General features: G+C 37.6%; 1 protein-coding gene across 2 annotated transcripts in view; it reads right to left on the reverse strand.

The window, feature by feature from the left end:
* BABAM2 (BRISC and BRCA1 A complex member 2) overlaps window positions 1-25301 on the reverse strand; it is a 404421-nt gene that overhangs the window by 308652 nt on the left and 70468 nt on the right. For both annotated transcript variants that reach the window (XM_034659718.1, XM_034659717.1), the window contains exon 4: window positions 12032-12126. In XM_034659718.1, the coding sequence (XP_034515609.1) occupies window positions 12032-12126 (95 nt within the window). The remainder of the gene's footprint in view (window positions 1-12031; window positions 12127-25301) is intronic.

Below are 25301 nucleotides of genomic sequence, written 5' to 3' on the forward strand. Positions count from 1 at the left end.
TATAAAGGAACACTCTGTATTATCTTTGCAATAATTCTGTAGATCTAAACCTAAAAATCTGAAAATTAAAAGTTCTAAAATTAGAGTGTATTAAAGCTTATTCACTCATCAGGCCCTGTATACCAAAAGCCCACAGAGTAAGCTAGTTGTAGGACCAGCCTTTGAACCAAGTGGAGAATGTAAACTTACCAATTTGCAGATTGTGAAGGAATATAATCAACAATTAACTGAACATTTTTCTTTAAAAATATATGATAAAAATTTGACTCCTCTGAGAAACTAAGGTGCACACATGAAGTTCTTAACTATTTCCAGAAGTGTACGTAGCAGCAGGTGGCTAAAAAGTAAAGGTACCAAACATTTCTATAATCCTCAATACCATAGGGGAAAAATATTACCTTCAGATCATGAACACCTCACAAAAGCTTCAGTGTCTTGGTAAACTGTACTTTAAAAAAAAAAAAAAAAAGGAAAGGAAAACAAAACCTAAGGCTGCAGCAGTTTCTTAAAATCAGAGCCTAAACTAGTACTGAACAATCTTGAGCTCTGTACTCCAAACCCCTTAACAGTGACACCTCAGTCTACTTCTGTAACTGTATTTTCTAATATTTGCCTGTGCAAACTCCCCTCCCACAAAACCGGTTTGCTCAGTGCTTCCAATATGCTACCCTCGGTTTGTGATGCTTCTCTGTAAGCTCTGCCCCCTACCTACAGCGCCATCCCCCCTTTCACCTTCTAAGTCCCACCCCTGCTTGAAGACCCAGCTAAAACCCTCCCTCCTCCGCGAAGCCTCAGATCACCACACACTCAATAATCACTAGCTCATCACAACTCCTGGGAATTACCGTGGTACTTAGCACATTCATTCATTTCAAAGAAAGAACGTTAGTGTGTGCTTCCGAAGTACCTACACCACAAATAAGTGCTGGGGAAATGAGAGATGAGTAAGATACGGTCTCCGCTTCAAGGCGCTCTGGGAGAAGACAAACGCTGGACCGCACCATTACTACTACACAAAATAACAGTAGGCTCCAGGGGCAGGAGAAGGTGCCATGACCATGTACTGCCATTTGCTACAATATTTCTCTTTTTTACATTTAAGTCCTGTTTCTCCAAATAAAGCAAGGTCCTCCTGAAAGGTAGAGTTCTTCATCTCCTACTCAACACTGTATGTACGCTAGCCAAAAACAAGTTTGATGTTGTTCTACTAAAATTTCATGCCATCCTTATTTTCTTAAGAGAAACATGGGTAGAATCTCTGTTCACAGACATCAGACTTGCAATGATGAATTAAGACTGTTTCTAGTAAGTTATTAACCATAACCAACTATTAGTTATTAAGAATTCACAAATTACCACCATTTCACTTTTAACAGCCTTAAATGGCACTCATGTTTGTTTGTTTGTTTCATGAGAAACAAATTTAAAAATAAAGAAAAAGGACTGGTTTGAGATACATCTTTTATTTGCCTGGGGAAGTATTAACCATCAGAGACAGGTCAAAAGTACAGAAGCCAATCTTAAAAGCTTCTTCCAATGAATCCGTAATGTCATCAGAGATATGCTTATGATAATATATAAAGTAAAAACAAATACTGACAACTGCAGAGGACATATGTGCATATGACACAGATACAGAACACTGGGAGTAAATACATTAACAGGGTAACCACACTCATCTCTAAACTGGGTGCGATTATTGATTTAATTTTTTTGGCACTTGCCTCTATTTTATGTGATTAGTAATAAAAATACATTATCCTAATTTTTAAACCCAACTCTTTGAGGAGACTTCAAGAGAGGATAGGAGGTGATAAAGACAGGATGACAAAGAGAGACAACCAACCAACGACAATGCACAATCCAAAAGCGTATATTAACTCCTCTGGATAAGCAAATTCTTGAGCTGAAATGCTTCACACGCAACTCTGTACCTCATTTTCCCAAAAGCATTTTTACAAATTCAATCAAGTAAATCAAAACTGGTAACATCTGCTAAATGTTATATTTGCCATTGGATTTCAAAAAATAACTTGGTTTGCCTTTTTTTTCATTTGTCTTATGAGAGTGAACGTTTTAAATGTCCCTTTGTTTGTACTTTCAAGATGTTCTGTTTTTCTACAACTGTGCTTTTAAAGCCTTGTTTATAACACATGCCTTCAAAATTATATGTGTGTATACACACGTGTATATATTAATACTCCTCTCCTTAATCTACAACTGGTTATAATAGCAACACCTTTGGAAAAATAGATGATACCATAAATCATCATCTTTAAACCAGGGCCCTCCACTGTCTCCCCTAGGAAGTACATTTTACAAAGAATAACAACATTGACATTCTTCCTACCTCATAAAATGGTTCCATGACTGATAAGTAAAAACAGATAATGGTAGAAGTACAAATAGAGTTTTTAGTTCATCAGCACATAAACCAATTTTGCATCAATTTCCAGTACTTGGATCAAACACTGATGCATCCTCTGAATCCAAGCTGCATCCAACTCAAGAGAACTCCAGATGCTACCTGTAAATAATGTTTACCCTTATTTCTAACTTAGAAAAATCTACTGGAACTAAAAAATCTAGGTTTTCATAAAAAAGGAAGAAGTACACTGTTTTCAAACATTTTATTAATGCTGCTGAATATTTTTATGAACATCCAACATTTTTACTAATTAATAATTTTTATTAATTCTGTATTCTTGCCAACAAAGCAAGTAGTATTTTTTTTAAAGGTTTTATTTATTTTTGCAAGAGAGACCGAGAGAGAGAGAGCCCATGAGCAGGTGCGGCAGGGCAGAAAGAGAAGCACACTGCCCACTGAGCATGGGCCTGATGCAGGTCTCAATCCCAGGACCCTGGGATTGTGACCTGAGTCAAAGGCAGACACTTACTCAACTGAGCCACCCCAGGCACCCAAAAGCAAGTCGTATTTTATGGTCCACTGAAGTTTTTTATGTTTTTGCTATGAAAGTAAAGGGTAAAATTGTATGTTCTCAAAAATGTAAGACAATTGACTTCTGCTTTTACCCTGGGGACATTTGCAAATTCCAGGCACAGGAGGGAGGCTGAGAATCCAGGCTTTGCACACTCACAAAGCAGCTGCTGGACTCAGAAAAATCATTAGAACTTTTGGCAGAGTCTCAAGAGACCTCAAACATGTCGCCAGTTACCCTCAAGACAATCTGATGAATCCTGGGGCAGCCTATGGGCAAGAAGCTAAAATTAAGCAAGTCCCTCTGAAAAGCAGAGCAGAGCTATCAGCAGTCTTACAATATAAAATTTAGGATTTCGAATCTATCAGGGCAACGATCCACATTGTTTGGGCGTTTGAATATTTGGTAAGTGATGTGGAATTCTTTAGAATATTTTAGAGGTCAAGGCACTTAAACATGCTAGGAACACTGGCCACTCCAGACCTTCAGGGAAAAGCCCTGAGGAACTCTGCCTCGGAAATCGCACTAAACCACAGGTAGATGACCCTTACCAAAGACATAAGCCAGCCTCAACCCAACAAAGCCCCCATCTGCATTAAGGTCATCGATTAACACTCTCTGGCTATGACAGGGGACAATGAACCCTCTCTCTAGAAGACGACTGCATCATCTGAAGCCTCTATAGTTTTTTTAACAGGAATGTCTGACATTCACTCAAAACTATGAGAAACGCCAAATACAGAACCACGTGATTGATAACCAAAGGAAAAAGCAGGCAAAATAAATAGGCCCCAGGACATTCCAGGTATTAGAACTGGCTCACAAAGACTTGAAACTAAATATGATTAGCATGTGCCATAAAATGGAGGAAACTACAGATGAAAAGACAAATTCACCAAAGAACTGTGGAATTAAAAAAACATAGGGCCTAAAGGTAAGAACTCACTAGAAAGATTTCAAAGCAGATTAGACACCACAGAAAACAATGACCTGGAAGATAAGCCCGGAGTTATCTAGTTGCACTAGCTATTCACGGATTGCCGCTCATCTTCCAAATCTACTCTTCTGTGTCCTGTTTTTGAAACCGGGACTGGACCCTGCAAACACTTGTCCTTTGCCAGCTGGTGCAACGTTTAGCTTGTCGACAGAAAGTGATGGAGGGGCAGCGCAAAGCCCGACGGACTTTTCATAGCTGCCCGTACAATGCAACCTACTGCGGCGTGCAGGAGACCCAGGAGTGCTCCCCCTCCAGCCCGTTTGATGGCACGCAGCCACACTGGCACACGAGCACCCAGTAGGCCACACCAGTTCTGCCCTGCAGCACCCCCAAATGCAGGTCTCCAACATCCAGTGGGCTGCAGCCACCCCCGCTCCAACAAGGAGGACCGAGTCTCAACTTGGGGCCTTCCGAGTTGGTTCCCTTCTGGGTTTTCTTCTCTCAGCCACAGAGTAGCTGCTCTCTACAACTGCTATGCTTACATTCTTTAGAGTTCTCTTCTATTCCTTTAAGAAGTTCATAACTCTCGATAGCCAATTGTCCCTATTCAAGTCACTGGTACGGTTTTCTGCCTCCTAACCAGACTCCAACTGATAACCTGGTGAAGTTTCATTTTAAGTGTATCTGGTGTGTACTTTCAAGAGGTTCTGTTTTTCTACAACTGTGCTTTTAAAGCCTAGTTTATCCCACATACCTTCAAAATTGTATGTGTGTAGGCATATGTGTAGATACTGACCCTCTCCTTAGCCCTCAACACCATGTGGCCCAGCAAGTCTGCCCTCCAGGATACGCCCCTCCGAAACGCACACACATATTCACTGAGACACACACGAGAATGTTCACGGTAGCACTGTTCACAACAGCAAGAACCAAACGGCGATGGAATGAGCAAACAACAGCAACAAACCATGGGGGGAAAGCTCACAAATCAATGTGGAGCAAAAGAGTCCGTTTGTAGAAAGATCAAAAAGAGGCAAAATTAACCATGGTGATGTAAGTCAGCACAGTTTACCCTTGGGCAAGGTGGTCACAAAGATGGAAGGGGGCGTGAGTGGGGCTTCTGGAAACTGGAAATGTTCTGTTCCTGATCTAAGTGCTGGTTCCATGCCGTGTTTGCTTTACGGAAATTCTCCACGTACCACACTTGTGATCTGTATGCACTTCCGTAGATATGTCATTCATCTGTATGGATTATAAACGATCAGATGCTATGCTTCTAAGTCTCTGACACTTACTCTCCATGGAGCTGGTAAAGCGCACCCCCCATGGGCCCCCACAGCACCGCGTGCATCTTCCTCCGTCCCCACACACAGCACCTCAGGCTGCAGTTCCGTCCGCTTCTCTGTCTTGAACATTTTGTTCAGCTTCAGAGCTGAAGATGAGCCTTAAAGGTCTCAAATGAGGCATTAAATAAATACTTGAAAAATGACAGAGAATTCTCCTTTAAAACGTACTGTAGGCCAAGGCACGGGGAAGTGTCTAGAACAGGAGCACCACACACCTGGCCGGCGTTATTCTGCAGCAGGCCATGCAGTCAGTCCATCTCAGCGAAGTGCATTCTTCACATATACCTCATGTACACAGGGAACGGGCACTGTTTTGCAAGGACACATTCCAAAGATGTCCTTCTGGAGGCAGCACAGTGGAGAGCAGGGCAGGAGAAGTGACAAGGTGTCGGCGTGATACTTTTTCCTACACTAACATTCCATATGAGCAGAACAGAACCAGTGAAGGAACTGGTAGCATTAGACTCCTACCCTGAAGATGCTTGTCCCAAACCCAAAATCGCCCTCACCTTCTTCAAACTAGGAAGTCAGATATCAGTGGTTTCCAATTCTGCTATAATTGCAACATGTACTTCTCATTTAAATTTATGAACCACCCTTCCTCCTTTATGCAATTTTACTTTAAATTAAAGTGAATTATCACTATTACTTTTGGGGAAAAAAATTTCACAATGCCCTTTGAGGTAGCCAAACATACCACAGGGCATTGCAAAACCAAGGCTGAAAATCACTGCTTCGGAGATTCTGTTAACTGATTTTTATCTCCCAGTTTCTCTAAAACTGAATCTCTTCTTCTACTTTGAAATTTTCACCTAAAACGTATTTTCTAGTCTTGGAAACCAGCAAGTCCCTTAAGAAATACACAACCTTAAAGGAAACCTGCTCACCTAACAGATACATATTGTGCAGCTCTACACACCAGGCACTCTTCTAGTTATTAGGGCATACCGGTGAAGAAAGCAAACTCACTCTCTCATGAGGCTTCCATTCCAGTGAAGAAACAAGGGTAAGCTTCCATCTCAATTTACCTGGGACTATCCAGTTTCAACACTGAAGGTACTACATCCCAGAAAACCCATCAGCCGCAGGCAAACCAGGGCCATTGGTCACCCTGGCAGAGAGATACCAAATAAGGAAGGAAAAATTTATCAAATAGTGGTAAATGTAATGAAGAAAACAACACATGATAGAAAATGAGCCAGTAATGGGGAGGGTGTTACCACTATTTTGTATAGGGACACCAGGAAAGGCCTCTCTGATACGATGCCATTTGAAGAGAAGAGGAGAGCAAGCCATTCAGATAAATGGGGGAAGAGAGTTTCAGGCAAAAGTGAATGAAAATGGTGAACAGCAAATGCAATTCCTATCAAATCCCAGCTGGATTCTTGGCAGAAATTGACAAGCTGATCCTAGGGAATGCAAGGGACCCACAATAGTCAAAGCAATCTTGGAAAAGAACAAAGCTGGAAAACTCATATTTCCCAATCTCAAAACTTATTACAAAGTCAGGGCAAACAAGACAGTGTGGTATTGGTATAAGGTTAAAAGACAGATAAAAGTGATAGAATTGACAGTCCACAAATACACCTTCACATTTATAGTCAACTGAATTTCAATAAGAATGCCAAGACAATTCAATAAGGAAAATATAGTCTTTCTAATATTATGTTTAGATATCTGGATCTCCACTTATAAAACAATGAAGTGAGGGGCACCTGGGTGGCTCAGTCAGTTAAGTGCCCAACTCTCGATTTCAGTTCAGGTAATGATCTCATGGGTCATGGGATCAAGCCCCGCATCAGGCTCCGAGCTCAGCGGGGAGTCTGCTTCTCTCTTTCTCCCTCTCCCTCTGCCCCTCCACACACTCTCTTTATCTCTCTCTCTCTCTCTCCTCCTCTAAAATAAATAAATAAATCTTAAAAAAAAATGAAGTGGGGCTCCTACCTCACACCATATACAAAAATTAACCTAAAATAGACCAAATGCCTAACAGTAAGAGCAAAAATTATAGAAGTTTTTAAGGAAAGACAGTAGTAAGACTTCATAACCTTGGATTAGGCAATGATTTCTTAGATATGAAATCAGAAGCATATGCAACAAAACGAAATATAGGTAAGTTAGATTTAAACCTTTATCCATCAAACAATACTATCTAGAAGTGAAAAGACAATCCACGGAATGGAAGAAAATTCTGGCATATACAGAGATACAATATACAAAGAACTCTTCTTATACCTCAACAATAAAAGGCAAACAACCCCATTTAAGAAAGAGCAAAGGCTTTGAATAGACATTTCTCCAAAGAAGATATAAAAACGGCCAATAAGCACATGAAAAGATGCAAGACATCATTAGCCATCAAGGAAATAGAAACCAAAAACCACAATGAGATACCACTTCATAGGCTATAATCAAAAAGACAGATAATAACAAGTGTTGGTGAGGATGTGGAGAAAACGGAACACTTGTATGTTGGCAGGGATGTAAAACGGTATAGCCACTTTGGAAAACAGTCCGAGAGTTCCTCAAGAAGCTAAATATAGTTACCATTTGACCCTGCAATTCCATTCCCAGGGATATATCTAAAAAAAATTAAAACATGCCCACACAACAACAGTATTTATAATCGCCAAAACATGAAAACAACCCAAATATCCATCAACTGACAATGGATAAATAAAATGTGGTCTATGCATACAATGTAATATTATTTAGCAATAAAAAATGAAGTAGTGATATATGACACATTGAAAACTGTAGGCTAATGAAATTGGTCAGTCACAAAGGACCACATATGGTATGATTCCATTCATATGAAATGTCCAGAACAGGCAAACATACAGAGACAGAATGTAGAATAGTTCCTGCTTAGAGTGGATATGGGTAGGAGTGGGGAAGAAGGGGAAGTGACTGCTAATGTTCTAAATTTGACTTTGATGATGGTAGAGGTTAACTAGACACTGCAGTGACCATTTCACAACATATACAAATACCAAATCATTATGTTGTACACTTAAAAGTAATATAATGCTAAAATGTCAATTACACCTCAATTTAAAAAATTTAAATTTAACTGTGATAGTTGTACAACTCTGTGAATATATTAAAAACCAGTGAATTACATACTTTAAAATGGGTGGATTATATGGCATATAAACTATACCTCAACAGAGCTGTTAATTAAAAAAAAAATGGAGCTGTCCCCAAAATGGAAAAGGATACTTCACTGGAAATAATGTCAAAGACAAGTGGGCCTTCTGTCGGAGATGTTACTATAAAAGATGGGTTCAATTAGTGATTCTCAATAGCAGTTCACAGACTAATACATAGAAATGGCCCAGGGGCACCTGGGTGGCTCCGTCATTAAGCATCTGCCTTCGGCTCAGGTCATGATCCCAGGGTCCTGAGATCAAGCCCCACATCGGGCTCCCTGCTCAGCGGAGAGCCTGCTTCTCCCTCTCCCACTCCCCCTGCTGGTGTTCCCTCTCTCGCTGTGTCTCTCTCTGTCCAATAAATAAATAATTAAAAAATTTAAAATATTAAAAATAAAATTTAAAAAAAAAAAAAGAAATGGCCCAGAGAATTTAATGACTCTTCAGCTCCCTAATGGGTCTAATTCAGATTCCAGTGGGATCCAAGAATCTGTTTGTTTGCTTTTTAAGCATTTTATTTATTTATTTGAGAGAGAAAGCACAGAGAGAGAGGGAGAGGGAGAAACAGACTCCCTGGTGAGTAGAGAGCCCAATGCAGGGCTCCACCCCAGGACCCCAAGATCATGACCTGAGCTGAAGGCAGACGCTTAACCAACTGAGCCACCAAGGTGCCCCAAGAATCTATTTTTAACAGGCTTCCTAAATTATTCTGATGGTTAGTCAGAAGTGGGAACCACCAGACAATTACGATTATAACTCAGTGATTTTATGATTCTCCGGTATCTATGAGATACCCGTCTCTGGTATCTATCTCATATTTACCTGGATCTGGTATCTCCACCTAGTATTTTCCATTCATCTGAGGATTTTTAAAGTTCTTGATGAAACTCATCTCAGTGAATGAAGAGTATGAGGTGAGAAAGAGGTGGTTTCATCTGATGGATTAGAGCACCTCACATATTTTTATTAAACTTACGTGTATCCTTTATTTAAGTTACTTCAAATCCTTTCATAGAAAGAAGCTGGTTTAAATAAATTGAATAAATAAAAGATTACATATATTCTCAAAAATTATATTTCTCAAACTGGGACACATTTTTTTCTCAAATATGTATAACTTAATATACTTTTTATTAAAAAGCACAGGTATATTACAGACTCAAATGCAAAATACTTTCTATTGATTTTTAAAATAAAACCCAGAAGATTCAAGGAAATTCCATATTTGCCATAGCAACTACTTTGGACTATGGACTACCCTTCCAGAATCTAAGGGGACATATTCATTCCCTCCTGTAGTTAGTACTACTTCAGGGGGAAAATCAAAAAAATCTAGACATTCTGCTCTCCACTACATGGGTGATGAAACATGGAATCCTCCCTTCATTCAGACCAAAATGGACTAATCAGGTTATTGGTGAATGTGCTCTGTGCATTTCAGGAAGGAAGGAAGGAAAAAAGGCTGAACTGAATTGAAGAACTAAACCATAGCCTGTTAACTGCTGAGTGAAAAGTCCTTCGGAGGCATGCTATGCTCAGAGAAACATCAGCTGACGTGTATCTTGTCCTAGTGTTTTGGCCAGATGACAATGAGCACCAAGGGCACCTCTAGGGCTGAGACAACCTCACCAGCTGATAGAGGGTGCACCCTGGTTGCTTTACTAGGCTTGCCCAAACCACTGGTCCTGGGTAGCCTGGCTGAGTGCTCAGACTGACTACAGCTAAAGAGAAAGTATTCCCCTAGATTGGTAATCTTTCTCTTAGATATAGTCCTTCGATTTTTTTTGGCTGTTCCTCTTCAGCTGATCTCAAAGACATCTCTGGAAACCTCCCTCGGGGACTAAATATTAGAAGAATGGAGTTGTAATATCAAGTGTGGCACAATTATATAATTCTAGGTCAATTTTCTCAATACTAAAACAGAAAAGTGGAATACACTGAGCCTCATGGTCCTTTTCGGCTTTTACATTCTATGCTCTCAGAATACTCATCACCATTGAAGATGTGCCTTGCAAATTTGAAAGGCAATTCCAAAAAAAAAAAAAAGTTGTAAACACATTTCTTATCCTTTCCTTCATAGTACTCCCCTTTTATATCATCCTAGCCCAAATCCCTCTCCAGGTTTTTCCAAGTCTTTAATTCTGGTCCTCAATTTTTCTTTAATCCATGATGCTGACCACATTGCTGTAAGATGATTCTCCAATTATCATCTCCTTCTGTGGCTCTTAACCTAGAAGTCAATGTTCTTCAACATCTTAGTCCAATTTCCTTCTCTAACCTTTCCTAGACCTGCCTTATATTAACTTACACTTCAGCAAACCTGTCAGTACCTTCTTCTATAATATATTACACATTTTATTTGTTTATGTCACTCCCCCTACTTGAAATTCTCTGTGCCATATTTCCCACTTGGGCTCCATTCTTCAAGAATGAGTCCAAGTCTTACCCCTACTACAGAGCCTTTTCTGACAACCTTCTTTAAATTCCTGGAGCACTCAGCCTATAACACATCTTCGGCATTCAGCAAATGCTACCCTCCACTGGCAGCTTTCACACAGAAGAGGTCTGTAGAGATACTTCCACCTCCTTTTTCTCCAGGTAAGCCCCTCAGCTTCAATATGGGGTGAATATGTAACACACAGCGTCTAAAGGAACCATGCTTAAACTACAAATTTTTAAAAATCAACTAACAGTTTGAGTGTAATTATTAGAAATTTTGCAACGAACCCATCCTACTCTTGCCAATTGCATTTTTACAGCTGTGTTCTAAAATTTAAGATCGTTCTTTAGGTTTGGGTTGATACTTCCTGTTGAACACTTCCCTTTTTAAAAAGGGAGGGGGGCAAGATTTCACAGTCAGTCATCAAAAGTTTTAATTACACAACTTTGAGACAAAAAAAATGTCCAAAAAACAAAACAAAGAATATAGATTTGAACTACAGCATAGGCATCATAGCAAAACTAAACTTGAGAAGGGAAAGAAAGAGACATTTTGTCTGGTCAGACCTTTTAAACAAAATGGCACATGATTTTCTCCACCAGCAATGTGAAACACACAATTTTTTATGTAAACCACATGTGCTCTGACAAGTACCACGACTCCTTTCCCTGCTTTAACCCCAGAAACATGTTACTTTAACTACAAAGTTTTTGGTCTTGCTTAAATAAAGAACACTTAATCTGGTCTTTACCCTTGTGATAATAATACTGAGATAATACGGATACAAGTCCACATTTGCCACTTTCACTTCTATACAAAAATGGCCTCTTAGAGAGCCAAGAAACACTCCCCTAACAAGCTCTGTGATGAAGTGTTAGTAAACATTAGAAAACTGATCGCAGGCATGAAATATTAAATTAAAATAAAGAAATGTCCTCAACATGTCTCTTTAAGCTGAAGTAAAAATATTTTAACCAATATGCTAGCGATTTTAATTCAAAATAGTCTGAAAGTAAAACTGCAATGAAAAAAGAAATCTTTTCTTTAAACTATTTTGGCACATGAAGAGCTGAACTGATTTCAGAAGACAGAGGGAAAAAAGGGGTGGAAAAAGCCCCACATGTTTGGCAAATTTATCTGTCAAGCAATTGTCAAAAACTAATTTTATTTTTCTTCAACAAATAAAGATCATCCGAAATGAGGCTGCAGTTACTCACATGCAGAGCCGAGGGATCTGGCAGGAATTCAGCATCTTCTCCAAAGATGAAATCAGGGGGCAGCTCTGGGTATTGGGCATTGAAAATGATATCCCCTGAAAGAAAAGAAAACATGAGGCCCTGATTATTTCCTTGATAATTTACGAATGTTCTGAGGCATGCATCAGAAACACTTCTAAAAGAAGTTTATATTAGTTTAACAAAAAAAAAAATTTGAAAAGAGCTCCCTGAATGCTTAATTCCTCAAATGAAAGAATTATATCATCTTTTAAATTAGTATCTACAGGGGAACCTGGGTGGCTCAGTTGGTTAAGCGTCCGACTCTTGGTTTCAACTCAGATCATGATCTCAGGGTTGTGAGATCGAGCCCCGGCCCATAGGGCTCCACGCTCGGTATGGACTCTGCTTGGGATTCTTTGCCCCTCTCTCTCCCTCCACTTCTGCTCCTCCCCCTTCTCATATGCTCTCTCTCTAAAATGAATAAATAAAATATTTAAAAATAAAATATCCACAATATGCAATCAAAAAAGTTTTCTCTTCCTACCACACTATACATATAAATACCCACATAGAAATAAAGCAGCCACATCCAAAGTACGTGCAGATTTTTCTATAGGAAATGTGACTGTCCAATCACTGCCTGCTAATTAATAAACCTTTACTGGGAACTATTTCTCTAAAGATAAAGGACTTATCTTGACAAAATTAAACATACAAACCTTCGGTATAATGGAAAGAATATCTGGCTTGGAGCCAAAAAAGTCGGGTTTATATCCACAATGTATCCTAATTATTTATTGGCTCAACTCATCTTGGGCAAATTTTAACTTCTTTAGACTTCAGTTTCTTTATCAGTAAAAGGGGATCTAATAGTGCTGATATCATAGACTTGATGTGAGGATAAACAGAGCTAGCATGCCAATCTGAGTGTCTGGCACACAGTAAGCACTTAGTAAGTGATATGGGAGCACCACTAGTCATTACTACTACCATCTTGAAATACAAGACAAATTACAAAGTCTCCTTAGCAAATTTATGTTTTAAGTTCTTCTACCTCTGTTCCTTTCCTGTCTCCTTCTTTGGCTTTTTTTTTCCCTCTGCTCACCCCAAGAACCAGTACTCATCATTCTGCTAATACCAACCAGCAGATTAGTATACCAACAAACACACATCTTCGATTCTAGCATATAAGTGTATGTACACGTGTGTACATGCATACACAATTCTATCAGTCCAATCATTTTTCCTGCTCAAACAATATCTTCATAGTATATCCAATAATTGATACACTCAGACTTCAGTTTTCATCTGAGCCTTTCTTCCCTCAACTACGTACTACGTATTTCAATGTCAAACTCAGCAAGTCTAAAAACATGTTCATAACTGTCCCTTTTCCCACTCCTCTCTTCCCCTAGCTGATTTCCCTATTTCTAGGGATTCCTTAACCTCCCATGCTGTGACTTTAGTGTCCTCTTCGACCTTACCCACACCCTTTATACTCTTAGAAAACAAGTCATCGCAGTTCTTCCTCCAAAATGTTTCTCATAAGGGAACTTCCCACTCCTAACAGCTCCATCCAGGCCCAGATGACCTAGTTCATACATTCAGGCATCCGATGAAAAAAAAAAAATTGAACCCTGCTCTAGCCATGATGCTAACCACTGATGATCAAAGAAAAAATTCTGTTCTTTAAGAGATGACAGACTAGAAGAATTCAATTATTATCATACCCTCTTAAATAGTCTCCTGATACAAGCTTCCCTCCAGCCCATGATATATATTATCACCACATAAATGTTCTTAAAGTACAACTTTGCCCTAAAACTTTCTAGCTCAAAAAATGCCAATGATTCTCTAACGTCAAATGGAATAAGGGCAAACCTTTCAAACTAGCATTTAAGGCCTCTGAAATATGATGTTCCTATTTGTTTGTTCACCTGTCTATGTACAAACCAATACCAACCTTGTATTCTAGTCAGTATGATCCACTCACTGCCTCCAAACGATGACACCTACTTGAAATACTCTTTCCCCTGGCTCGGTTCTTACCTATCTTCTATGAGTCCACTTAATCACCTTGTCCTGCATGAAGACTTTCCTAATAAATCCAGTACACACTGATCATCATTACCTCTGACATTCAACAATACTGATTGGTTATGCCATTCACTTGAGTATTTTGTTGTAGTATTATATTGTTTTTCCTATTCTATTAATTTCAAAAATCCATAACAAACACATGGTCTATGTGAGGCACTGTGATACACACTGTGTCAGTACAAAGATGGTTCTCCTCAAGGACCTTACATTTAGTTAGGGAGACAGGAACATACATACAGAACCACAAATGCAGAGCAGTACAAGATAAATACATATACTTGATCTTCCTAAATATCTTGCAAGCACGCAGAGAATAAACATGCTTATACTTATTTCATATTTCCAATGGGGAAAGTGTGACATACAGAATACATTCAAGAAATGCTCTAATATGTGAAAAAATTCTACTCTCTGAATTTTGGTTTTCTAAGTACTGGCAAAAATCTACAATTAGGAATAAAGTTCAGAAGATTTCGTTCTACCTCTTTCTGTAGAGAATAAATATGAGCAAGAAAATATGCCCTTCATATTTACCCAAAGAAAACAAAAACACTACTTCAAAAAGATAATATGTATCCCTATTTTTACTGCAGCATTATTTACAACAGCCAAGATATGGAAGCAACCCAAGTGCCCATGGATAGATGAATGGATAAAGAAGATGTGGTATATATACACTATGGATTATTACTTAGCCATAAAAAAGAATGAGATCTTGCCATTTGCAACAACATGGATGGACCTAGTGGGTATAATGCTAAGTGAAATAAGTCAGTAAGAGAAAGACAAATACCATATGATTTCACTCATGTGTGGAATTTAAGAAACAAAACAAACAAACAAACAAAAAGAGACTCAAAAACACTCTTAAATATAGAGAACAAACTGGCAGTTGCCGGAAGGGAGGTAGGTGGGGAGATGGGGGAAACAGGTAAAGGAGATTACGAGTACACTTATCTTGATGAGCACTAAGAAATATAAAGAATTGTTGAATCATTTATATTGTACATATGAACCTAAGATAACAATGTATGTTAATTACACTTGAATTTAAAACAGGAAAAAATATATACCTTTCAGAGGTTGGATGTAGAAATAAATTATCAAAAGTAATAATAATCACTGCCTCTCCCTCATCTTACCCACTAGCATTATCTCTGGTTTTCCACTTTATCTACTACAAATTATAAACTTACTTCAAATGTGCTAACTACAAAGCATTAACCCAAACTAAGATTAGGAAGCACTAGTGTAGACAATATAAACATCCTGATTACTCATTCTTATTCAACTATACTCAGTACACACAATTCCTTGAGAGAACATTTACATTAGAGATAGGCTGGCTTACTTTCATGACATTTAGAAAATAAACTCATAAAGCTAACAGAGCAAAGGCATCAAAGTTTTGGAAAAAGCCAAGCTAGAATTATTGCGCATATTAATGTTCAAAAAATAAACAGCATGCTAAATTCCAATGGAAGTTTGGTTACTTTTGTTACTATAAGAGGACATAAAACTGGATTTTCAAATTCTCAAAGGACCATTGTCAGTAATACATATTTCCAAAACACTAAACATTAAAAATATGATCCAAGGAAATCCATTCTTGCCAATTCTACTCAACACTGGACTGGAGGTTCTAGCCATGGCAATTAGGTAAGAAAAAGAAATGAATGGCATCCAGATTGGAAAAAAAAAGCAAAATTATCTCTGTACACAGACGACATGATCTTGCATATAGAAAATCCTAAGGAATCCACACACATACACACACACGAATCAAAATAAACAAGTTCAGCAAGGTTGCAAGATACAAGATAAATGTATAAAATCAATTGCATTTCTATGCACTACCAACGAACAATCCAGAAATGAATTTTTTAAATTCCATTTATAATAGCATCAAAAAGAATAAAATACTTAGGAATAAATTTAGTGAAACAAGTGTAAAATTTGTGCACTGAAAACTATAAAACATTGTTGAAAGACATGGAAGAAGGCCTGCATAAATGGAAAAACATCTCATGTTCATAGATTAAAAGACTTAATATTGTCAAGATGGCAGTACTACCTAAATTAATCCACAGATTTCATGTAATCCCTATCAAAATCCCTATTGGCTTTTCTTTTTTTTTGCAAAAATTGACAAACTAATCCTAAATGTCATACAGAAATGCAAGGGTTCCAGCACAGCAAAAAAGCAATCTCGGAAAAAAACAAATTGGAAGACACATATTCCAATTTCAAAACTTATTACAGAGCCACAGTAATCAAGACAGTGTGGTACTGACATAAGAACAATGGAATAAAATTCAGAGACTGGAAATACTTCCACATTTATAGTCAATTGAATTTTTTATTTTAATTGAAGTATTGTTGATATACAATATTAAATTAGTTTCAGGTGTACAACATGGTGATTCAACAATCACCATACATATTATATACAGTACAAAATACTCACCATGATAAGTGTATTACACTATTATTGACTATATTCCCTGTTTTATACTTTTTATCCCTGTGAATTATTTATTTTATTATAGTGAACTGATTTTTGACAAGGCTGCCAAGACAATTCACTGGGACAAAAAGAGTCTTCTCACCACCTCAAACTCATAAGTACTACTATTAAAAAAAGAGATGACTCCTATTTAAAAGAGAGATAGAGAATATAACAAATGTTGGTGAAGGTATGGAGAAATGGGAATCCCTGTGCACCACTGATACGAATGTAAAATGGTACAGCTGCTATAGAAAACAATATGGTAGTACCTCAAAAATTTAAAAATCGAATTACCATATGATCGAGCAATTCCACTCTCTTGGGTATATATTTAAAAGAAGTGAAATCAGTGTTTCAAACAGATATTTGTACACCCATGTTCACAGCAGCATTATTTACAGTAGCCTAGTGGAAAGAACCCTAGTGTTCACTGACAGATAAATAAATAAACAAAATGTGGTATATATACAAATGGAATATTATTCAGCCTTTTAAAAAAACATTCTGACACATGCTATAATACGGATGAAACTTGAGGATGCTATGGTTAAGTGAAAATAAGCCAGTCACAAAAAGACAAATACTTTATGAGTATTTGAGGTATATGAGGTACCAAGAGTAGTCAAATTCATAGAGACAGAAAAAAAGAATGGTGGTTAGCAAGAGCTGGGGAGGTGGGGAGAACTGGTAGCTGTTTAATTGGTACAGAATTTCAGCTTTTATAGATGAAGAGTTATAGAGAGTAGTTGTACAACAATGTGAATGTTATTAACAGTACTGAAATATACCCAAAAAATTATTAAGATGGTAAATTTTATGTTATTTTTACCACAATTTTAAAAATTGTTAAATAAAAGAGTCTGCTATAGACTGAATGTATCCCTTTAAAATTCATATGTTGAAACCTAAACCCCAATGTGATGATATTTGGAAGTGAGGCCTTTGATAGGTGATTAGGTCATAAGGGCAGAACCCTTACGAATGGGATTAATGCCCTTATAAAAGAGACTCAAGAGAGCTCCCTTGCCCCCTTCTGCCATGTGAGGTTACAGTGAAAAAACAGACTGTCTATGAACTAGGAAGCAGACCTCACCAGACACTCAATTTGCCAGCACTTTGATCTCAGACTTCCCAGGCTCCAGAACTCTTGAGAAATAAACATTAAGTCACCCAGTGTACGGTAATTTGTTACAGCAGCCTGAACAGACTAAGACAGAGTCTTTTCAACAAATGGTGCTGGGCCAATTGGATGGCCACATGCAAAAGAATGAATCTCGGTCCCTAATTCATACCATATACAAAAAATAACTCAAAATGAATCAAAGACTAAGTGTAAGAATAAAAGCTATAAAACTCTTTGAGGAAAATGTAAGAATAAATCTTCATAATTAAGCAATATTTACTTAGGTATGAAATCAAAAGCACAAACAACAAAAGAAAAACTAGGTAAACTGAACCTCAGAAAAAACTTTAAACTTTTGTCCTTCAAAGGACATTATCTAGAAAGTAAAAAGACAATCTGCAGAGAAAGAGGAAATACATGATTTGGCAAATCATGTATCTGACAAAGGACTTATATCCAGAATATATCAAGAACTCTATACCTCAGCAATAAAAAGACAAATAATCCAACTTAAAAATGGGCAAAAGCAGCATTATTTACAATAGCCCAACTACAGAAGCAACCCAAGTGCCCATCGATAGATAAATGGATAAAGAAGATGTGGTGTATATATACAATGGGATACTATTCAGCCACTAAAAAAGAATGACATCTTGCCATTTGCAACAACATGTATAGAGCTAAAGAGTATTAGAGAGTATAATGCTAAGTGAAATAAGTCAGTCAGAGAAAGACAAATACCGTACGATTTCACTCATATGTAGAATTTAAGAAACAAAACAAATGAATGAAGGGGGAAAATAGGAAGACAAACAAAAAACAGACTCTGAACTACAGAGAACAATCAGATGGTTACCAGAGGGAAGGTGGGCAGGGGGATGGGTGAAACAGGTGACGAAGATTAAGGGTACACTTACATTGACGAGCACTGAGTAATGTATGGAAGTGATGAATCACTATATTGTACACCTAAAATTAATATAACGCTGTATGTTAACTATACTGGAATTAAATTTTTTAGAAAAAAGAAACACTAACCTTCATAAATTAATTAATTACAAATTAAAATGGACAAAATATTTGATTAGACATTTCTCCAAAGAAGATACAGAAATGACCAATAAGCACACAAAAAGATGCACAACATCATTAGTCATTAAGGAAATCAAAATCAAAACCACAATTTAAGGGGCGCCTGTGTGGCTCAGTAGATTAAGCATCTGCCTTCAGCTCAGGTCATGATTCCAGGGTCCTGGGATCAAGCCCCATGTCAGGCTCCCTGCTCGACAGGGACTCTGCTCTCCCTCTCCCTCTGCCCCTCTCCCCGCTCATGCTCACACTCTCTTTTTCTCTCTCTCAAATAATTTTTTTTTAAAAACCACAATTTGATACTACTTCATACCAACTATGATTGCTACAATCCAAAAGACAATAATAAGTGTTGGTGAGGATGTGGCAAAATTGGAACCCTCATACTCTGCTAGTGGGAATATAAAAGGGTGCCATCCCTTGGAAAAGTTTGGCAGTTCCTCAAAATGTGAAATATAGAATCACCTTATGACCCACCAATTCCACAGCTAGGTACACACCTAAGAAAAATGAAAACGTATGTCCACACAAAAGCTTGCATATGAATGTTTGCAGCAGCACTGTTCACCACAGCCAAAAAGTAGAACCCAAAGTCTATCAACTGATGAATATAGAAATAAAATACCATATATACATACAATGGAATATCATTCAGCTACAAAGAAAGAAGTATTAACACGCTATAATATGGATAACCTTGAAAACTTTATACTAAGTGAAAACAGACACAAAAGTCCACAAATAGTGTATGGTTATTGTATAATTCCACTTAAATGCAATGCCCAGAATATGTAAATCCATAGAGATAAAAAGGAGACTAATGGTTGCCAGAGGCCAGGACGGGGGAGCCAGGAGGGACTGCTAATGATAATGGGTACAAAGTTTCTTCTGGTGGGGATGAAAATTAATGTTGGAATTAATACTGACGGTTGGACAACTTCGTGAATATACTAAAAACCACTGAACTGTAAATTGGATGGTATGAGAATTCTATCTCAATAAAGCTGTTTTGTTAATCTGATGCAAAAATCTGTTCCACTTTAATCTTAAACACAAATGAATTAGAAAGTGTTTACTCAATGGTTATGAGTAAATTTATTTTTTATAAATAAAATCATCTTGAAAATACAGTTGGAGAGTTCCTATTTAAAGAAACTCTACAATGAGCCCTTTTTTAAAGCAAAGAATATTTTTATAAGACAAATACTAATAAAGATCTTTATTCTTCAAGAAGGTACCTGGGAGGGGCTCAGTCAGTTAGGCATCTGACTCTTGATCTCAGGGTAGTGACTTCAAGCCCTGCCTTGGGCTCCATGCTGGGCATAAAGCCTACTTAAAAAAAAAAAGTTCCTCCAAATGGCCCTTTTTTAAAGGAAAACATTGGAGAATGTTGATTTTTTTTAATTTTTGTTGATTTGTAAAAATTTTTAAAGTAGCCAAAAGTATTTGGATATACAATATTTTTTTAAAAAACAAACAATGTATACCAGTTAGCACACCCTCAACTAAAAAGATCTCTTAGGCGAGAAAGAGGGAGATTGCTATATTGCACATAGCAAAAACATTACAAGTATTTTTCAAAACAAGGAAGTAATTTAAGTATCTTTCAGAATCTTACACTCTTACATTTCAGAATTTCTCAAACACTTACCTTCAGACCTCAAAGAACTCCTGAAGCACTTTGCCTCAATACTCCATAGCCTCTTTGGAATAAAATGTGACATTGTTTTCTCGCTATGGTGAACAGTCAGTAAATCAGTCAAGAACATTTATTAAAAACCCACCATGCACAGATGCACATATTGGACACCTGGGGAGTTATACAGGAAGTAGGAAACATAGTACCTGACCTCAAGGCAGAGATGGTAGAGAAAAGACCAACACAAATCATACAGAAGAGCAATAACATTGTATTTCCTTTATTTCACCCTGGAGAAGATGATACGAACACAGAGTACACATTACTTGGATACTGCTTACTTCAACTTTTCATAAAATGGAAGAGTAGGCAAGAGAACAAAGAAATAAAAATAGGATCAGAGGTGATATAAGGTGAGGTTAAAAAAGGAAGAAGGAAAAAGTAAAGAAACAATACACTTAGGATGGCTAGAAGTGTTATGACCGCCTAATAACAAAATGGTAGTTTCGGGTCTTATTTTTCATGACTCCCTAAAAATTGCCAGGCTACCATCGTGGGACCAATGGGGCAGAAGTTCCTCCCTTTGAAAATACGTACCTACTGTGGCTCATGATATTACATATACACGAAATCACAGAAATTCCAGGTGCAAGATATTTTTTATTCACATGCTTATACCTTGGCAGCTGGCAATCTTTAGAAGCGATCAGCAGCATCCCCAAAAGGCCCAACCACCAGATCTACAGGGTGGACCAGATGTCCTGCCCCACAGTTACAGAAAGAACACAGCTGGTCCACAGGCTCCTCTCCATATTCTTACACCAGTGAAATACTATCGTGTTAGTCTGTCTATCTTAAAGTTTAAATAAATGCCATGAAAACAGAGTTTCAAAGAAACAACTCAAACAGTAAATAACTGGAATTTTCCCAATGATCAAAGAATTATTCCTACTAATTGCTGCATAAAATGATAATTTACTGGAACTCCAGGTATAGGAAGTAAGAGTCAGACATGAATGTTGTGGAAATGCCAGTGTGATGGAGATTGTCAATGGAAAGGTAGGTTCAAGCAGTAGTTTTACAAAAGACTTTGGAGAGGTGACTCATTTCCAAGAGTTAACTCCAACTCCTGATAATGTTTCCTTACACTTAAATTTAATTCTCTTTCTCTCCAAAAATTCATCCACTGGATCTTAAAAATTTATGGAATGATTCTAGTTTCACTTTAATATCATAGCCCTTCAACTATTTGCAGGCAGTTCTTGTGACCTCTCTTTCAACCCCATCATGAGTCACCTCTTGACCAGGCTAAATATTCCAGTTTCTTTCACCGGAGTGGCCTCAATTTCCTTTATTGTCCTCTCCTCTCTCTTCTCTGCATGTGTACCAGTTTGTCTGTAGCCCTCTCCCAGGATAATAACCCAGAAGGAGACATAAGATTCCAGGTGTGCTCTAAAGAACACAGAATCAAGTAAACAAATCCATGCCTTCATTTTCGATGCTAAACTTCTATTAATAAATACCACTGCAAACTGAAATCGCTTTTTTTTGGCAGCCACATCAGTGTTGATTTGTATTGTGCTTCCTATCAACTAAAAGCCCGAAGACTGTTATATACACACTATTGCTAAGCCACATATCTCTCCTTCTTAATTTGGACAGCTGAATTTCAGAATCCATTTCAGGATTTTAAATTTATCCCTATTATATTTCAATCTTGTTAGATTTATCTCTCTATTTACAGCCTGTTATAATATTCTTAGATTCTATTCCAATTTTGGGTTGGCACTCCCAGTTCTGAGTTATAAACAGATATAAGCATGCTTCTGGTAAACTCCCTCTCTGGCAGCCACAGTTCAATTAATCAGTACCTCTTGGGTACAATCATTTAAATAATATTTACCCAATAACACCACGAGACTAAACATTCATCACAAGGATATCATGAAGAAATTTATCAAGTGCCTCAAAGATTACCCTCTTTGCCCTACAAATTCAGAGACAGTGCCAATGACTCCATTGTACAGCACACATTTTGTCTTGAGAGGTAGAATTTCTTTTCCTATATCAGGAAAAACAGACTAAAAAGAATTATCACATCTGAGAGTTGGCATAATTTGCATGAAACATATCCTCAAAAACTACCTGTAGAAGAAAGGATAGAAGTGGGGGCAGATGAAACAGGTCATTTAAATGGGCCTCCTTTCTTTATGAGACCTCCTTCTATCAGATCCCTATCTCTAGATTGAGATGACATCTAATCCTTCTTTGCATTCCTAAAGCTGTGCTGTACAACAGAAATATAATACGAGTCATGTACCTAATTTTAAACTTATTAATAGCCACATGAAAAGAATAAAAGGGTGAAATTAAATTTTAAACTATTTTGTAAAATTTTATATACAGTACAATCCTCCTCTTTTGTGTACAAGCACATGAGTTTTATGACATGCACAGATTCTGCACGCAGGTCTGTGTAAACCACCAAAACTAGAATACAGAACAATTTTATCACCCTCCCAAATTTCCTCATGCTATCCCTTTGTAGTTAAACTTTCCCACCATCCCACAGCCCCGGCAACCTCTGATCAGCTCGCTGTCCCTTCAGTTTCACATTGTCCAGAAAGTCATACAAATGGAATCATATAGTATGTAATCTTTGGAAACTGGCTTCTTTTCACTTAGCACAGGTATTTAAGAATCAGCCAAATATGCTGATATATTTAAGTGCATGTATCAATAGTTTGTTCCTTTTTATAGCTGACTAGTGTTTCATTTATGGCTGTACAGTCTGTTTATCCGTTTACTCAATGGATGACATTTAGGTTAGTTCCAGTCATCGATGGTCATGAACGATGCTACTACAAATATCGACGTACAGGTTTTTGCGTAAACATAAAATTTCCATTTCTAGAGAAATGATTATCATTTCTGGATACCTAAGAGTGGAATCAGTAGGTCATATGAAAAAGTGTATCTTTAACCCTAACACAAACTACCAAACTATTCTCCAGAACGGCTCTTTCATTGAACAGTCACACAAAGCATGAGAGTTTCAATTGCTACACATTCTCACCAACACTTGATGCGGTCAGTTTGTAGTTATTGTCGCTGCCCTTGTCGTTTGTAGTCCTTCTATGAGGAGTGTCCTGGCATCTCAATGGTTTTAATTTACATTTCCCTAACAAATGAAATGGAGCATCTTTTCAAGTCCTTACTTGTTATCTCTATATCTTCTTTGGTGAAATTTGTCTTCTGTCAGATACATGATTTGCAAATATTTTATCCCACTGTGTCTTATCATTCAAAGCCTCAAAAGCATTTTCAGCAGGGGCGCCTGGGTGGCTCAGTTGGTTAAGTGACTGCCTTCGGCTCTGGTCACGATCCCAGGGTCCTGGGATTGAGCCCCACATCGGGCTCCCTGCTCTGCGGGGGAGTCTGATTCTCTCTCTCCCTCTGTCTGCTGCTCCCCCTGCTTGTGCTCTCTGTCAAATAAATAAAATCTTAAAAAAAAAAAAAAAAAGCATTTTCAACAGAGCAAAAATTTTTAATTTTGATGAAATCTAATTTATCAACTTTTTTTGAGGATTGGGTTTTTGATGTTGTATCTAAGAAATGCATTGCCTACCTCAAGTCATAAAGACTTCCTGCTATGTTTTCTTCTCAGAGTTGTATAGTTTGAAATTTGACATTTCAGGATGTGATTTGAGTTATATTTTGTACATGGTTTAAGATACAGGTCAAGATCCTTCTTTGGGGGCAGAGAAGGCATATGAATGCCTAATTGTCCAAGCAACATTTGTGGAGAAGACTAAACTTTTCCCATTGAAGGGCTATTGCATAACTGTGAAAAACCAATTGACCATATTTATGTGGTTCAATTACTAGATTTTCTATTTTGTTTTATTGATCAGTATCTATTCTTTTGCCAATACCATACTGCCCCTGAGAATCCATCTTAAAATTTAATAGTCTGACTCCTCCAACTTTATTCTTCTTTTCAAAATTACTTTGGTTGTTCTAATTCCTTTGCCTTTCAAAATAAATTTTAAAATAATATTTATTTTTTTTAATGATTTCATTTATTTAAGAAAGAGTGAGAGAGACAGAGAGAGAGAGAGAACAAGCAGGGGGAGGGGCAAAGGGAGAGGGAGAAGCAGACTCCCCACTGAGCAGGGAGCCTGACATGGGACTCTATCCCAGGATTCTGGGATCATGACCTGAGCCAAAGGCAGGCACTTAACCAACTGAGCCACTCAAACACCCATATTTTTTTATTTTTTATTTAAATCCAATTTAGTTAACATATAGTGTATTATTAGTTTCAGCGGTAGAATTTAGTGATTCATCAGTTGCATGTAACACCCAGTGCTTATTACATCAAGTGCTCTCCTTAATGTCCATCACCCAGTTACCCCATCCCCCACACACCTCCCCTCCAGCAACCCTGTTTGTTTCCTATAGTTAAAAGTCTCTTATGGTTTGCCTCGGTCTCTGTTTTTATCTTATTCTATTTTTCCTTCCCTTCCCTATGTTCATCTGTTTTGTTTCTTAAATTCTACATATGAGTGAAATGATATGGCACTTGTCTTTCTCTGACTTATTTCGTTTAGCATAATACCCTCTAGTTCCATCCATCATTCTTTTTGATAGCTGAGTAATATTCCATTATATATATGGATAAAGATGATGTGGTGTGTGTGTGTATGTGTGTATGCATTCATCTCTGATGGACATCTGGGCTCTTTCCATATTTTGGCTCTTGTGGACATTGCTGCTATAAACATTGGGGTGCATGTGTACCTTCAAA

Source organism: Ailuropoda melanoleuca, chromosome 4 (assembly GCF_002007445.2).
Source record: "Ailuropoda melanoleuca isolate Jingjing chromosome 4, ASM200744v2, whole genome shotgun sequence".
NCBI lineage: Eukaryota > Metazoa > Chordata > Mammalia > Carnivora > Ursidae > Ailuropoda > Ailuropoda melanoleuca.